The 16,352-nt window shown below is 47.9% G+C and overlaps 1 protein-coding gene across 1 annotated transcript in view; it reads right to left on the bottom strand.

Moving 5' to 3' along the window:
* Positions 1-568: 568 nt before the first annotated feature.
* Positions 569-16,352, bottom strand: part of LOC129169177 (protocadherin-16-like) — a 70,615-nt gene continuing 54,831 nt past the window's right edge. The window contains exons 7-29 of the mRNA XM_054755327.1: positions 15,989-16,225; positions 14,860-15,912; positions 14,600-14,787; positions 14,426-14,522; positions 13,671-13,828; positions 11,581-12,021; positions 11,221-11,516; positions 11,040-11,155; positions 9,041-9,280; positions 8,810-8,935; positions 8,531-8,740; positions 8,002-8,258; positions 7,717-7,923; positions 7,242-7,638; positions 7,040-7,153; positions 6,754-6,965; positions 6,528-6,679; positions 6,273-6,403; positions 4,886-5,172; positions 4,481-4,622; positions 4,216-4,387; positions 3,512-3,921; positions 569-3,441 (exon numbers count right to left, since the gene is read on the bottom strand). Coding sequence (XP_054611302.1) covers positions 1,403-3,441; positions 3,512-3,921; positions 4,216-4,387; positions 4,481-4,622; positions 4,886-5,172; positions 6,273-6,403; positions 6,528-6,679; positions 6,754-6,965; positions 7,040-7,153; positions 7,242-7,638; positions 7,717-7,923; positions 8,002-8,258; positions 8,531-8,740; positions 8,810-8,935; positions 9,041-9,280; positions 11,040-11,155; positions 11,221-11,516; positions 11,581-12,021; positions 13,671-13,828; positions 14,426-14,522; positions 14,600-14,787; positions 14,860-15,912; positions 15,989-16,225 — 7,682 coding nt within the window. The 3' untranslated portion in view covers positions 569-1,402. The remainder of the gene's footprint in view (positions 3,442-3,511; positions 3,922-4,215; positions 4,388-4,480; positions 4,623-4,885; positions 5,173-6,272; positions 6,404-6,527; positions 6,680-6,753; positions 6,966-7,039; positions 7,154-7,241; positions 7,639-7,716; positions 7,924-8,001; positions 8,259-8,530; positions 8,741-8,809; positions 8,936-9,040; positions 9,281-11,039; positions 11,156-11,220; positions 11,517-11,580; positions 12,022-13,670; positions 13,829-14,425; positions 14,523-14,599; positions 14,788-14,859; positions 15,913-15,988; positions 16,226-16,352) is intronic.

Genomic DNA, 16,352 nt, shown 5'->3' with positions numbered 1-16,352 from the left:
ATATTCAAAATGTAATTTGACACTAAATATTAATATATAATAAATATTAAAATACATGAATATGATCTGAACTCTTCTAAGCACATTTTAAAGCATAAATGTAACCCTCCTTCCTTCACACTGCCCGCTCCGGGGCTCGAACACAGGACATTTGTGATGGTAGAGAGCGCTGACCACACGGCCAAAAGCCCAGACTGTCGACCACGTGTTCAGCGCAGCTCTCAAGGCAGAGGGAGTGAGGTTTTACCAACGTACACTTGCGCAGCCTCACTGGCTTGCATCCGTTACATCAAATCTACATCACGTATGCGAATGAGGTTATTCAAGTCCACGTCTAGTGTTACTGCATTATGTGGATCACTTGGGAGGTTCTCACAAATTCATCTGAAATGTTCCCCCAAAAATCCAAAAACGGCCCTTCCCTTCCACAAAATCCTTTCCCTGAAAGAGCGTTTTTAACTGCATCCATCATTCGCACTTCCAGAACAGCGAAATATGTTCAACTTCTCTTCAAAGTCTTGAGCGGAAAAAGACAAAAAACAAATAAAAAGTCAGACTCCAGTTTGTCGAAAAGGATCAGTGGGGAATTTATTGTTTGCTTTATTTGCTTTAAATACGTGTACAGCTTTTTGTTTCTGTGTGCCTGAGGCCTCTAAATCAAGTGGCTGGCTTGCAGAGAGTGGAGGAGATCCTTATGAGCAGATCACTGGAATCCTGTTTATGCTAATGTCAGGTAAGGACAAATACTGCCTGATGTTTCAGTACATTCATTCAACTTTTTGCATTCAGCTTTTTCCTTTCTGCTTGTAGGACACACAAGTTATGTTGTTGTGATGCTTTGCATATATGAACACTCAATGGCTATTGGAAGCACTTTCATTGAAAAGACACAGAGGTGATCTGCTGGAGGAGCAGCCATGTACTGTCCTGGTCATGGTTTGATCGGCCATTTGACAAAAATAATAAAATACAAAATCATCACCGCATCTCCGCTGTTCATATAAATAATGCCAACAAACACAAAAGTCTCTCATGAGCTACAATCACAACAACAATAAAATATCTGAAACCATGAAAAATATATAAAAATAAAAGAAAATGTGGCATGAAACGGGCAATAATCTCCGTGTCTGCCCCACATTGGCACGTCAAACAATCACTTTAATACTGAAATGTGCCGAATGTCCACAGACACAAAGACAGGGACAAGGTGCTCTCTGGCCAGCCAGTGAGGAAACATGGACACTAGTGACACACTAAGTCCCTGATCAGTCCATCAAGGGGGCTGGTTCTGTCAAAACACATGCCCTGTCGTCCAACTGTCCAACGCTCCATTTTGTCCTTTGAAAAAAGTCCCATCATGCTTTGTTTGTGTAACTGTTCTATGTTTTAAATAGTTCTTTTATATTCTCATCTCATGATCAGGACTCTTGTCCAGTGAGGGCTCCCGGGCACTGATCATGGACGCTGAGGGTCCTTGGTTGACTCCAAAAGGAGAAACGGCAGGCGAGCGTGCCGCCAGTGGTGACAGTGACGGCGAGAAGCTAGGGGACATGGCCGCTGATGAAATGGACCCCTCGTGACTGATGGGGGACCGTCTGAGCGACGCTAAATGGGGAAATGTCCGTCCGATCACAGGGACTTTTGGCGGAACTGACATGGCCCCTGGGTGTGCGACTGATGTGATGAGTGGCGGAGGATCGATTCTGGGTTTGGGGTCCATTTTGGGCTTGGGTTGGAAAGGCTGGCGGGGGTTCTGGGTCTGCTGGGCTGTCTCGTCTTTCAGCCGTGCGATCTCAGTGAAGACGTTGGCCAGAGGCTGAAACTGTGGGCACCAGTTGAGCAGGTAGTCCCAGTTGTAGCTTCCGCGAAGCTCCTCATCACTGGCAACAATAGCGGTGAGGGAACCGTCCACTGCCGGTTTTCCATCCTCAGGGAAGGCGTAATCTTTAGGGAGGGAGATGTTGAGGCCCCGACCAACCCCCAGGTAGCCACCACCTTCGTCCCTGTAAACCGGGAGCTGTCCAGACAGTAAAGTCCCACTCAGGCTGCCACCCAGCTTTTTGCCTTTGAACCAAGTGCTGCCTTCCAAGGCTGCTGGCTCACAGGAGACGTCAGAGAGCTGGTCAGCGTCCTGCTGAATGCCAGAGTCTGGTCCCCTGGCGGAGATGTGCTCCTGCATGGAGGAGGTGATGGAGGCCACACGGGGGTACTCGTTTATCATCCTGATTTCGTCATCCTCAGCTGCCTCCGCTGAGCCTCTTCCGCTGGAGTGAGATGGATCCAGAGAGCCCCCTCTTGTGTATGGACCCCCGCCTCCACCACCCTGGTCTCCAACATAGCCTGGCAAGGCCTGGTGGTAGATTCTCTCCCCTCCTTGTCCTGAGCTGCAGTTGTCCATGTTTTTCAGAGCATTCCCTGAGGCAGCAGTTCTGTTTCCAGCATTCTGGCCTTTCTTCCTCCTGCGTGACTTGACCAGAAACACCACCACCGCCATGACCACCAGCAGGACGATCACGCCCAGGGACACGGCAATGATGACGATCAGCAGTATGTTGACATCAGGGGCCAGGCCAAAGCTGGTGTTGGTGACATCAATGGAGATCTGTGCTGTTGCAGTACGAGAAGTATCCAGAGGACTGTGAGCTTTTACGTCTAGTGTCATCACCCTGGCTTCCCTTTTGGCCCGGCCCGACCCACCGCTGCTGCCTGAGCTGTCAAGCTTGAGGAATATCTCTCCAGTTGTTTTGTTCACCTCAAAGTAAGGCGAGATTGTAGGGAAGGAGTAGAGCACAATACCGTCCACTCCTCCGTCCTCATCGCGAGCCGCAACTTGGCCGATGCTCTGACCTTTCCTGGCATCCTCTGGGACCTCAAATGAGAAATCTGAGGATGTGAAAAAAGGGTCATACTCATCCTCACCAGTTACAAACACCTGCACTGTCACAGTGGCCGAGTGGTTTCCAGCATCGACTGCCAAGGCGACAAAGTTAAAGGAATTGATCTTCTCAAAGTCAAAGAGATTTTTGCTCCTAATTTCTCCAGTGTTGGCGTCCACGGAGAAGTCCTTTCCCGCCACAGACCGCTCCATCATGAAGTATTTCAGTTGCCCAAAGACTCCTGTGTCGTGGTCTATGGCGTGGAGAACGGTCACAGGAGAGTTTGCGGGTTGGTTCTCTCTGATGCTTGCTGTTAGGACTTCCACAGGGAAGAAAGGATGATTGTCGTTGACATCTTTAACCTCGACGTTGACTGGAACGAGTGCAAAATGTCCCTGTCCATCTGTGGCCTGGATGATGACCGTGTGAATGGGCTGGTGCTCCCGGTCCAATGCCTGTTGAAGACGCAGGGCTCCGGTCCATTGGTCCACAACAAATAAGTTGACCTCGTCCCCAGAGCTGATGGTATACTGGACCTCTGCGTTGGGAGCGGAGTCTGGATCTGGAGAGGCAATAAAAGCTCAATTAAATCAAAGACAGAGATGAGATGAACAGGTGCACAAATGACATACCTGTGGCAGTCAGTCGTATGATCTCAGTGCCTGCAACTGCTCCTTCACTCAGCGACACCGTATACTCCGCCCTGCTGAACACTGGAGGATTATCGTTCACGTCACTGATGGTAATCACAGCCGCCACGCTGGAGCTCTTCTGGGGAACGCCGCGATCCGACACCACCACGGTGAGGTTGTATAGCGGCTTGCTTTCGAAATCCACGCCCTCGGCCAGGAGCAGTGTGCCGATGGTTTGGAAGCCCCGCCCCTCTAAGAAACGCACACTGCTTTCAATCTGAAATGCGTTGCCTTCGTTTCCACTGGCGATGGCAAAGTCAAAGCCGCAATTTTCTCGGGAAAGGTCGCTGTCGAAGGCCTCGAAAGTCAGGACTGTGGCGCCTGGGATCGTGTCCTCCGGAACGGTCGCCCTGTCGGACATACAGTGGAAAAAATAGGTATTTGATCCTCTGCTGATTTTGTAAGTTGACCCCCTTAGGAAGATATGAACAGAAGTTTTGTGGCATCTTTACTGTCAAAAACAAAAACAGAAAAACATTAAATAAAGGTTATAAATGATTTTGTGTTTGATCCACCCAGCAAGTATTCTGACCCCCACAGACCGGTTATGTTTACGTTATGTTATGTTTACGTTATGTTTACTCATGTTTACGTTTTGTATTGGAATCAAATATTTATTTCCAAGTTCTAGACTGAATTCTGACCTGTACTCTGACTGGTGGAACACAGGAGCATTGTCATTGACATCAGCGATTTGGACCTGGACGGTAGTGAGGGTGGTGAGCGAGGGTGACCCCCCATCGCGAGCTTCAATGACAATGTTGACTGAAGGGCGTTCAGGGTCAAACTCTGCTCTGTGATTGATGAACAATGTTCCTGGATGTAGAGAGCAAAGGGAGGGGATGCGGTTAAATATTTGCACTTGCCAAGCGGATCACCATGTGACAAGGAGAGGAAGGGCTTGTCCACCATTGTTGGGATCAACGTAGAAGCCCTCCTGAGTTGACGACAGCACGCTGTAGGCAATCTTTCCGTTCTCGCCAGAGTCCCTGTCGGTGGCTGTTACCGTGACCACCACACTTCCTGCTGGCGTGTGCTCAGGCAGGGTCACCTGGTGGTGGGGGGGGACATCAGAACATCAGAACAAAAAAAGCAACAACAGAGCATCAGTGTTTCCCCTATCATTAAATGAGGGGGTAATCATTTTATTGTATTTTCTATATAGTGCCAGATCACAGCTTTCATACTGAACAGGTCTACACATTGTTCTTTTACTAAACAAATTAATTCACATGTACAACCAAAATGTAACCTATGGGAAAGACTGAGCATGAACAAAGTTTGAAGTCGTTCTTGACTGAAAAACTGAGCTACCTGATAAAGGTCATGGGTGAACGCAGGTACGTTGTCGTTTACGTCCTCCACCACAATGGTAATATTGGCCTCCGTCTGATGCTCGCTGTCCGTGGCTCTGACGGTTACGGTGTACCACGTCTTCTCCTCAAAGTCCAGCGGGGCTGTGAGGGACACCCCTCCGGTGAAACGGTGGATCCCAAACTTGCCCAAGGCAGTCGGGTCCAGGTGTAAAGAGTAGGACAGGGCGGGGCTGGAGTCCACGTCATTACCCGTCACAAGGGTGATCTCTGTGCCTATCAGTGTATCTGATGGACAAAATCAGTGTCAGCGGCATGTAATACACAAGACAGAAAATAATCCGGTTATGAACGGGTCCCATTCCTATGACGCGTTGTAATTTAGTGTAAGTAAGAACTCATACATAAATGAACACTTAAGAAGGACATATAAAATACAGTAACAAAACACTAAATACAAGAATTAAATGAGACAGCAATAAAAAAGAAGACAACAAAAAACACTATGCTTCTTAGTTATTACTGTCGCTTTCATAGCAGCAGATCCTTTAGCATGCGCAAGGATACTGTCGTGTTATGTGTCGTGTTAAGAGTTTTGTCATTTTCGACTGTCTGTGAACGTGACATGAGGCCTGACTGTGTGTGAGTGTGCGTGTGCGGAAGGAAGACGGCTGTGTGCCGAGAGTACAGTTGAGTTTGCTGATGTTGTTTTGGCATGGTTTGGCCGACAGTAGCCTGTTTTGTTTTTGCAAGAAAGAGATTGTTGATCGACCACCTCCTTGTCATCCTTTCAACATCCGGGTCAACGTTAGAATACAACCTTTATCATTAATGATGGTCACTACAGTCCAGTGTTGAGAGTGGTGTTGCTGCGCGTAAGCCACACATTGTGTATTCTTCCGTTGCAACTAGTTCTCGAGTGAGTCTTGTGTTGAAGGGCCAAAATTATTTTTTTAATTAATTGTTTTTAATTAATTTTAATTAAATGGGATTGCTTACATAGCCACACAACACTGCAACACAGAACTGCATAAACCAAGGAGTGCTTGTACTGTGTATTAGGGGTGTTATTTGTATGCCATGATGATGGTTCAGTTCATACCTCGGTTACAATCCAGTTCAGTATGGTCCGGGAAGGAAACAAAATGCAAGAAGATTTTCAAGTTCTGGGTTGTTCTTGGCACTATCACTAGCCAGGACTCCAGCTAGCCAACAGCTAGACTGCACTATATATGTTTACCAAGTAGACCGTGACTATATTGCGAGGCCGTTACACTTCCTGTCCTTTGTGTACTGTGTGGGAATGTTCCTTAGCAAAAAATGTGGTTAAGAATACATGTACCATTACACCCCTGATGTATATGAGGAAAAGATGATAAGATAATTACTTTCTGAGATGCGTATTTCCTGTGGCAAGGGAATAGTGGGACTGTTGTCATTCTGGTCAATAATGATGACTGTCAGTGTGGCTGAACCCGCCAGTCTTGGACTTCCTCTGTCTGTCGCTGTCAGTACCAGCCTGTGGTTGGACAGAAGATAATGGCATTATACGTTATAACCATTAGACTGTATGTCAGGCTTGAAAATGGCACCCCGGGCTGCACTTTGAATACCCCTACTCTGGGTTGTAATTGTCTCCTCACTTGGTCTGGGTAAAGATCTCTCGGTCCATGATGGCCGCCGTGGTGATGCTCCCTGTCATGGGGTCAATCTTAAACAGGCCGCTCATGTCTGATGATTGGATGGAGTAGGTCACCTGACCATTCTGGCCTTGATCCACGTCCTCAGCCACCACCTGGAAAGGAATAATGGTGAGATTCAGAAGGCTTAAAACTTCAGCAGGTCCAGGAAGGGCATTGGCACTGGCACCTGTATGATGGCCATCTCATATCCCTGTGCTTCCCTCATGTAAGCCACATAATTCTGCAGCTGAAAGCGGGGAAGGTTGTCATTGACGTCCTGCAGCATCAGGTTTATGCCCATGAATGAAGTGGAGGACACCGTTTCAGCCTTGACGACTATACGGAGTCTGGGTGAGTCCTCAAAGTCCAGCCCCTTGGAGCTCTGCACCCAGATTTCACCTGGAGAACATGCAGTTCAAGCGTGATGTGTCGAGATGATGGTGAAAGATTTGGCACACATGAGCAGTGTTCACCTGTGGACGAGCTGATACTGAAGGCCTGCTGTCGGTTTCCGCTGAAGATACTGTAGCTGATCCCCTTGCGTGTTCCGTCTGGATACTGAGCCTGAGCCTGAGCCACTGCTGTGCCTGTTTTATGACAGCGCAGTAAAGACAAATCTTAGCAGATAACAGCTGAGACAATCGTCCTCACGTTGCTAATTAGACAACGTCAGACCTTTTGCAGCATTCTCCTGTATGCTGACGTCTCGTGCGTTCCTGGAGAAGCGGATGCCACTGTACTCGACCTCCTTCACGTAGATCACCACCACTCCCTGAGCCGACTGTGCAGGTGTGCCCTGGTCCATTGCCTCCACGATGAGCGTCCTCTGGGCCTGGGACAGTGTCTCCAGCGGCTCTGTAGCCTGGATCTGCCCCGTCAGAGAGTTGATGCTGAATCCCTTCACTGGCGCGGCAAAACGATAAAACACAGAACCGTTTGCTCCAAAGTCCTTGTCCTCGGCCTTCATGGTGGCCAGAACGTGCTGGGACCGCCTGCTGGACACTTCAATGACCAGTGGATCCTGAATAAAGACGGGCGTGTTGTCGTTTACATCAGTGATGGTGATTGTCACCTGCAAGGGGAGGTTGACAAGGTGGGGTCAGGATCTTTGCTTCGCAGCATCACTTCAGATACCTTCTCCTGCTTTTACCTGAGCAGAGGCGTTCCTGGGTGACGCTGGTGAAAGATCAACAGCAAGGACCTGGAAGCTGTACGACGCCTGTCTTTCACGATCCAGAGGCGCGGATGTGGTAATGCTACCGGTGTGCTCGTCCACTGTGAACGCTCCGTGTGCCTCCTGGCTTAGAAAATACAGAACTTTCCCGTTCAGGTCATCATCAGCGTCTGTTGCTAACACCTGGAGACACATTAAGTACGCTACTTAGATGAAGAAGGAGGACTATGGCAAAGAGGTGCGTGATCAGCGTCTTCCTACCGTCAGGACTTGTGATCCCTCCGCGGCATCCTCTGACACATCAACAGTGTAGCTACTTCTGCCAAACGTAGGGCTGTTGTCGTTGACATCCATCACTCTGACCTCCACCGTGACCATGGTGCTGAGAGAGGGGCTGCCTTGGTCTGCTGCCACAACCTCCAGGGTGTACCCGGCCCTCTTCTCCCTATCCAGCCCCCGTGAGGTAGACAGGACTCCCATGCTGGCATGGAGCTGGAAATCCCCATCTGGATCTCCAGCTGGATGGAAGCATGGAAAAATGTTTTGTAGAAGTACTAGAGAAAGAGGGCTAGCTAACTATGCCAGCTCTGAATTTAGAAGTTGGAGAAGGTGCCAGAGAAGCAGAAGACTCTTTTTAAAGTAAGACAAGAAAAAGAGCCAGACTTGTGTTGAATGTGTGGATGTGCTTTATACGTTGAGAGCAACGCCAAAAGCAATACAAGCCAACTAAGTCCTCCTTTAAATCCATTGTAATGAAATACTTGGCTAAGATGCATGGAACGGCTCTCACCGGTGATCCTGTACTCCAGCTCTCCGCCAGTACCAGAATCTGGGTCTGTGGCCTTGAGGAAACAAAGCTCTACGGGGGCCTGGTTCTCTGGCACCTCCAGTCCGTACCACGGCTTGGCAAAGACTGGGGCATTGTCGTTCACGTCCTGCACCTGCACTCGGACCACCGCCTTGGCAAAGTTAGGAGGTAGGCCTCCGTCGCGTGCATAGACTGGCAGGGAGAGAGGACGTCGTTAGAAACAGAACACCTGCTTGTTGCGTTGTCAAATGAGTGCAGTACCAGTGAGTGTGTAGTGATCACGAAGCTCTTTGTCCAATTCCTTGGTGGTGGTGATGACACCAGTTGAAGGATTGATGACAAAACCTTCCTCTGTCACCCCCCCAAAGGTCACATGACCGTTAGAACCTGCATGAGAACACACATAAATAAACAATGCGCACACAAACGAGCTACCTTTTTTCGTAACACTGTAACACAGTAAGTAGTAACACATTTTAGTAATCACCTCACCTTGATCTCTGTCTGTGGCAACCACCGTCAGCACCGTGGTGCCCGGTCCTTGGTTCTCCAGCACGTGAGTCTCAAACTCAGCCTTCTGGAATACAGGAGACTCGTCGTTCACGTCAATGACCTGCACGGACAGCACCTGGGAGGTGGAGAGTGCAGGTATGCCGTGATCCTCTGCCACGATGGTCAAATTGAAGACCTCGTGTTCCTCTCGGTCGAGGGCTTTCAGAATGGACAGAGAGCCTGCAGAGCAGCAAGGGAGGAGATGATGTCACTTTTTATCTCTTATGGGAATAGTTATGTTTATGACTGTGTTCCGATTGCTTGCATGATGTGTAATTTGTGTGCAAGAATGTTGAAAAAAAGCAGTGAAGACCTTCAGTCCAGCTTTGTTTTATCAGACTAAAAGAGAGCGCAGGTTTATTTCATGCCTGTTAGTCTTTGAGTATTGCAGTGTCTCCAAGCATCAAAAAAACATCTTTCTAGTTCGACTCAGAGCATCAAAACATTTAAGGCAGCTTTGTCCAAAGTGTGCCCCAGGGGCCATTTGCCACAATTAAACAAGAAAACAAACAAAGAAAACCCCAGCAAAAGCTGAAAAAACAGCAAATTGTCATTATATAAAAATAAAAGCTGATATTAATACTACTACTAATAATAATACACTTTGTCACCTGTAATACTTATACCACTAAATTAGATTGCTGTAATAATAATTTACTTTCAATTGAACCAAAAAAACTGCTTTTATTACAGGAACATGGCAGCAACAACATTAATAATAAATTATTCATTATTTATTATTCATGTCAAAAGCAGAAGCTTGTGTGCCAATTACTGCAATATTAATCAATGTAATTCATTCATTGATCATTAGCAGGTTGCTGCTTCTTTTACATTCAGCATTTACTTATGAATTGTACAACATTTCTGTCGGATTCTGTCAAGCATTAACTTCATTCATTCGTCTTTAATCTGTCTACCTATTTTATCTTATTTCATTTTCTATTACAAAAGTTTTATTTACATTCCTTATTTATGTCACCACTATTGTTTTCATTCTATTATTAATCTCTATCAGAATTGACATCCAACTAAAAATGGGACTTTATATTAAAAAAAAAAAAATTGTTTTTTTTTTAAACGTTAAAGCTGAATACAGTCTGAGAAAACAAACCACAAGTGAACACAACTCACACCCAAAAAGACTTTGCAAGCATCTGGAAGCTGCATTAAGTGACTGCCTTGCAGTCCCTAATCTCAGCCTCAGACGGGCCTGACCACGCTCCTACAGCTTTACTGTGATGGTGACGAGCTGACGCGTGAGGCGTCGACGGCTGGCCACCTCCCTAAACCAAATAAAGATCTGTTCCTGTGAACGAATCCATGGAGAAAATAAGAAAAAGGGTGAAATATTACTCCTCAAAACCCGTCTAGTGCATAAATTTATAGGCTTATGAGTATTTTAGCGCTTATGGCTCTCGAGTGAATAATCTGCCTTATGGAACTTTTGTGATTATCTAAAAAGCATGAAAGTCCATGTGCTCTGTTGAATGATTCAACACAGGATTGCAGGAAATCTGACTCAAACCACACTTTTGGATGTGGAATTAGGATTTATTCAATGTATTGTTTCCACAAGGTTCACTTCACGCGTAATTTTTTAGTCTTTTTTGTCTTTTTCTGGTGGGGCAATAGAGGTGGTAGAGTGGTCGTCTCCCAACATGAAGATTGTGTGTCGATGCTCAGTCCCCCCGTAAGAATATGAAAGTGTCCTTTAGTAAGATACTTGAGTGAATGAGGTAACTTACCTTGAAGGTAGCAAAGCGCTTTACATTTTTTGTTTTCCAAACCAATCCAATCCACTTTTTATATAGCACATTTTATAAACACTGTTTCCAAAGTGCTTCACAGACTAAATAAATAATAAGTAAAAGCACAAATTAGTACAGTAAAAACTAAAAACTTGGGGCCATTTTGTCTCCTGCTTCCAGAGGCTCACCTGTGTTTGGGTTCAGGCTGAAGCGACCTGCGCTGTTTCCTGCCTGGATTCTGTACGACACTCTGCCATTTTCACCTTCATCTGCGTCTCGGGCCATCACGTACAAAATCACAAAGCTGGCCGGAAAAACAGCATTGAATGACATGACAGTTGGATTCTTGGCTGTTGTGTCGTCACCTACCCAACAGGCTGGTCCTCCATAACGCTGACAGCAGATGGCGAGCTGAAGACGGGAGCGTTGTCATTTTCGTCAGTAACAAACACTCGTGCAGTGACCGAACCCCAGCGCCTCTGTGAAGGATCTGCTGCTTGGTCTGTGGCCCGCACCACCAGGTAAAGAGAGGGCGTGGACTCATGGTCTAACTTCTGCCCTAGGGTCAAAATGCCGCTGATGGGGTCCAGTTTCAGGAGGTCGTCAACGTCTGGCCAGTTGTGCTCGATGGAGTAACGCAGCTCGCTGTTGGGGCCACTACCATCCTGGACAAAGACGTACGAGTTCACTTTAATCCCAAAAAACCCATTAAGAGTCCTTGTGTCATACCTGGTCCACGGCCTGGAAGGTGTATATAGAGGAGTCAGGATGGAGGTTCTCAGGGATCACGATGGTTATTGGGTCCTCTGTAAACTGTGGTGAATGGTCATTGCTGTCCTGCACATTGATTGTCAGCTTCACCAGGTGGCTGCTGGGAAACGAGCGGGAGAAGTCCGACACCTCGATGTGCAGCGTGTATTTGGACCCCTTCTCGTAGTCCAGCTCCTGCACCAGGTACACATCCCCCTTGAGATGGTCCACCATGAATGTCCTGTCCCGGTCCGTCCCTCCCACCACCAGGTAGGTGACCTGGCCTTCCAGGACGGCGGCTTCGTGCAGGTCATGGGAACGGGCTGAGCCGATGATGGAGCCCGGGGGAGCGCCTTCCACCGTGTTCAGGGTCATGGAGAGCACGTTGGGTTTAGGGGTGGACTTGGAAGCGCTCAGAACCTGAAAAAAAACAAGGAGAGCGAGCCATGTCAGCATTTGTCACGCAATGACTGGCTGCTCCAATCAGTACATCATCATGATCAACAACATCTTTATTTCCACAAGGATGAAGGTAAAGTGTTTAGGCCAGTTTTGCATCTGGTCTAGGATCTGGATTATTTAGGGACTATGAAAAACATGCAGCTATGAGCTCTCAGGCCAGACCAGCCCTGAAAGTAGCCTTGAGCTGCAGTCTGGTTCTGTTCTGTTCTTATGAAGACAATGACCCTCCCGCCCTCGCCATGAAGACATTGCGTGCAATGGTTCCAGTAAATACATTCTTACTTGATTGGCCTTTTTTCTTTTATAAAATAATGAAGGAGCTCCAATCCAAAGTAGAAATGTGATAATTGAGCTAAAACACAAACAGTACCAGTCAAAAGTCTCAAGATAATTTCCCATTATATTAAATGACAACGCGTCTCCAAATGTTCAACAGGGACTGTATCTGTAACAATTTGACCATGACATATTCAAAAAATAAAATAAAATGTATTCTGAATGAGATATACAGTATTATTAGATATTACACTAGTTTGCATTGTCACCTTTAACACAAAGCTGAGATGCGGATGTTTTGTTCAGATAGTTAACATACATTGACATACGGCTACCAGTCAAAAGTCTAGAGACACTTTCTCATGCTGTCAAAAGACAAGGTGTTTCCAAGCTTTTGACTGGTACTGTAGATTGGTTTGCTTATTTTGTATCAAAATGTATCAACATTTTTTATGTATGTGGAAAATGTTTGGACACTCCTGTCATAAAGCAATATGCATGGTCAAAGACAACCACAATGTATGGCACAGGGCATGTGCCAGTTCTTGATGATACTGTATATGCAACATAAATTTTGGGCAAAAACGCAAATATGCTCTAATAGTAGCTATAAGGTCAAGTGGATGGAAAGATTGCACCATATGTTACAAGACTACTTTTTCTCGGCTTTTCCGAAGAGAGAGTGTATGCTACAATAACAACCGTGTGTCTGATGTGAGACCTGACGGGTTTGAATGTGTCATTAGCGTATGACTGGCTTGTTGAGTATACGGAGCGCCTGTGCTTACTACCGTTTTCCCTTCTCCCTCGGAGCTATGCGCTGCAGCTGGCTCTCATCACATGTCATCTGGGAGCGTCTGATTGCGAGGTGCCTGTTTCTCCTCTGTCTAATCCCTCTGTCGCATCAGCAGGGTAGACGGTGGGGGGTGGGAATCCAAGACAACCCTGCCACCCCCGGCCACCTTCTCCTGAGATTAGCAAAAAACTGCTCCCAGCTAATCGTCCCGCTGTGTCTAAATGGCTGCGTGCCAGAAGGCTGAAAAGCAGATATTGTGTGTTGATGTGTGGGATTGACCCTTCAGCTGGAAGTTCACCACAATAACTCAGTCCAGACCAGCCCCCGCCTCCTGTAGCTTGGGGTTCCTCACCTCAGGTTCTGGTTACTCTACTAACCTGCATGGCAGGAAACACTCCTGAGATTGGAGATGTTAGGCTTCTCATATTGACCTCCTTCTCCAATTCTTTTGACAACAGAAGCAGCAAAGACTATAAAAAGGCGGCAGCAGTGACGCTGGCTGTGTTTTTTGCAGAGACAACAGATGTGTGATTACTTGTATCCGCAGCTGGCAGGTGGAGCTGAGGCTCGGCACTCCGTGGTCAGCGGCGGTCACGGTCAAGGCGTACTCGGCCCTCTCCGTCCATCTCAGAGGGGCTGCCGTTCGAAGCTCCCCGTTGGCTGGGTTTAAGGCGAAGCGCTCGGCTCTGGAGCCTTGAGAGGATGCAGCAGAAATGACAGTTAGGATGACACAATTAAAGGGGACTTTCACCAAATGAGCCCAAACCAAAATCACGAATACTAGACAGACAGACGATAACCTAGCCTACATCATAGGATGTGGGAGGGGGGGGCATGGCAGCAAACCTTGATGGTCAGTCTGAAGATTCCCCACAAAACTGTAACCGTTAATAACTGAGCTCCACAAGGATCGTCATAATTGGTGTGTAAAATGAGGATGACACCCTGAATTTCTGCATTGGTCAATTCCTGAATTAGCCACAGCCTCACCCAGTGGTAACAAGATATGACAAAAAAGTTCACTTATTTGCTTGAACCCCAGGTTGGGGGGAGGACTGCTCACAACTTTAATTATACTTATGTTGACAATGAGAATGATATTGTGTTATTTAGTCTTTTATATTGTGTAAGTGTTTTATATCATGTTATTAAGTCACCTACTGTCCAATTTCCTGTACGTGTATAACATGCAGGAAATTTTGTTACAAAAAGCAACATCTTGAGCTCATAATTACATTGCAGACACAAATTAGGAGACTCGTGTATATGCAATGTAGGTGTAAGTCTTACCTGATAGGGAGTAGTAGATGGTACCGTTTTCTCCCTCATCAGGGTCTTTAGCCGACACGGTTCCTAAAACGGTCCCAGAGGAAAGCCCCTCCTTCACCTACAATAAAGAATCAAACATTTCTTTTAGGAGACAGAGATATACAACTAATACAAGCAGAATTTGAACCCTCTTACATGAAAGATAAGCTCCCTGTCTGGCCGGGCGTGTGTGAAGGTTGGGGTGTGGTCATTGTCGTCCAGCACGGTGATGTGAGCGGTGCCGGTGGCGCTGCGTGGAGGCGTGCCCCCGTCCTGCACCACCACAACAAGCTGGTAGCTGGACTGCTGCTCCCTGTCCAGGGCAAGGCGAGTACTGATCTCCCCTGCAAGAGAAGATCCACAACTGTGATGACAACATAGAGTACCTGGAGTGTGTTTTCAGCATCCATCTTCACCTGTCTGGGAGTTGACTTGGAAATGTCTGTCAGCGTGCAGTAGCCTGTATGCGAGTCGAGCGTTTGGCCCCGCATCTCGGTCTGTCGCAGACACCCTACCGAAGCCTGTCCCTGCTAGCAGGTTCTCCCGGACCGCCAGGAACACCCTGTCCTGGCTGAGCCTGGGGGAGTTGTCGTTCTCGTCCGTCACCGTCACTCTGACTGTGGCGCTGCCGGTTCTTCCTGCCCCTCCCTGACCCGAGGTAGCCAGGACCGTCAGCAGGTACATGTCCTTGACCTCGCGGTCCAGAGAGCTCCGCACGAACAGCCAACCGCTATCTGGCATGATGCCAAAGCCGGCGGTATCCCCGTCGGGCCTAAGGCGGTAGGACATGGAGGACGAGGAGGAAGTGCTTCCTCCATTCCCAGATGACTCTCTGTTGAGTGCTCGCACCTGCAGGAAGCGCGTGTTGAGAGGCATGTTCTCTTTTAATTCCACGCGGTACGTCAGTGTGTCAAAGTGGGGGCCTTGAGCGTCCTGTGCCTGGATGTGAACCACTAGTGTGAAGGTGGCACTCAGCTGAGGTGCTCCGCCATCTTTGGCCACCACCTGAAGGTCGTAGCGAGGGACACTTTCATACGACAGACCCCCAATCAGTCGCACCTCCCCGCTGCCTCTGTCCACGCCAAACGTCCTCTGGCCGCTGCTGCCTGCAACCCCAGCAGACACCAGGTCAAAGCTGAGCTGACCATTATGACCAGAATCCTTGTCTGAGGCCTGAATGTGGTAGATAACGGTGCCCATCTTGGTGATCTCAGGCAGGAGGAGGGACTCAGACGAAGAAGGTAGGAAGATGGGGGCGTTATCGTTGACATCAGAGATGGTTATGTGTACACGGCTGGTCCCGAAGGCAGGAGGGGAGCCAAAGCGTGCCTGAATCTCCAGGTCAAGTCTGGAGCAGGTCTCGTGGTCCAGAGGAAGAGCGGTGCGGATGGTTCCGGATGCACTGTCTACTGTGAAGTAACCATCAGGATCTCCGGAGGAGATGGAGTAGAAGATGTCTTTCGAAGCAGCTGGAGTAATGAGATAAAGACGATTAGAGAAGAACGCATGAGACCAAACTAAAAGTTGAAAGTCATGTCTCCTGACCCGTCTTTGTTGTGGCGCGGACCATGCCGACCGCCGTCCCCCTCAGGACTTCCTCGGAGACGGTAAAGAAATATTGTTCCTGCTCAAACATGGGGGAGGACACTGAGCCCCCCACCACGCTCACGTTCACCCTGGCGTTGACCGGTGCTGTCAGACCGCCACCGTCCTGGGCCGATATCACCATGGAGATGACCGAGTTGGCTTTTCCATGGAGTGAGCGCGAGAGCGATATCACGCCTGTGGACCACAAACATGATGACTCTTCAGAAGGTGACATTATTGGGATAACATCCACCAAGCAGTACAGTTCTCTGGTAGTAAGGTTTGGAACCCCGGTCTGGTACCCTTCACAACTTTGAATGGT

The sequence above is a fragment of the Dunckerocampus dactyliophorus genome, chromosome 16 (assembly GCF_027744805.1).
Source record: "Dunckerocampus dactyliophorus isolate RoL2022-P2 chromosome 16, RoL_Ddac_1.1, whole genome shotgun sequence".
In the NCBI taxonomy this organism is placed as follows: Eukaryota; Metazoa; Chordata; class Actinopteri; order Syngnathiformes; family Syngnathidae; genus Dunckerocampus; species Dunckerocampus dactyliophorus.
The sequence above is the reverse complement of the archived record's forward strand: the minus strand, read 5'-3'. Positions and strand labels throughout refer to the sequence as shown.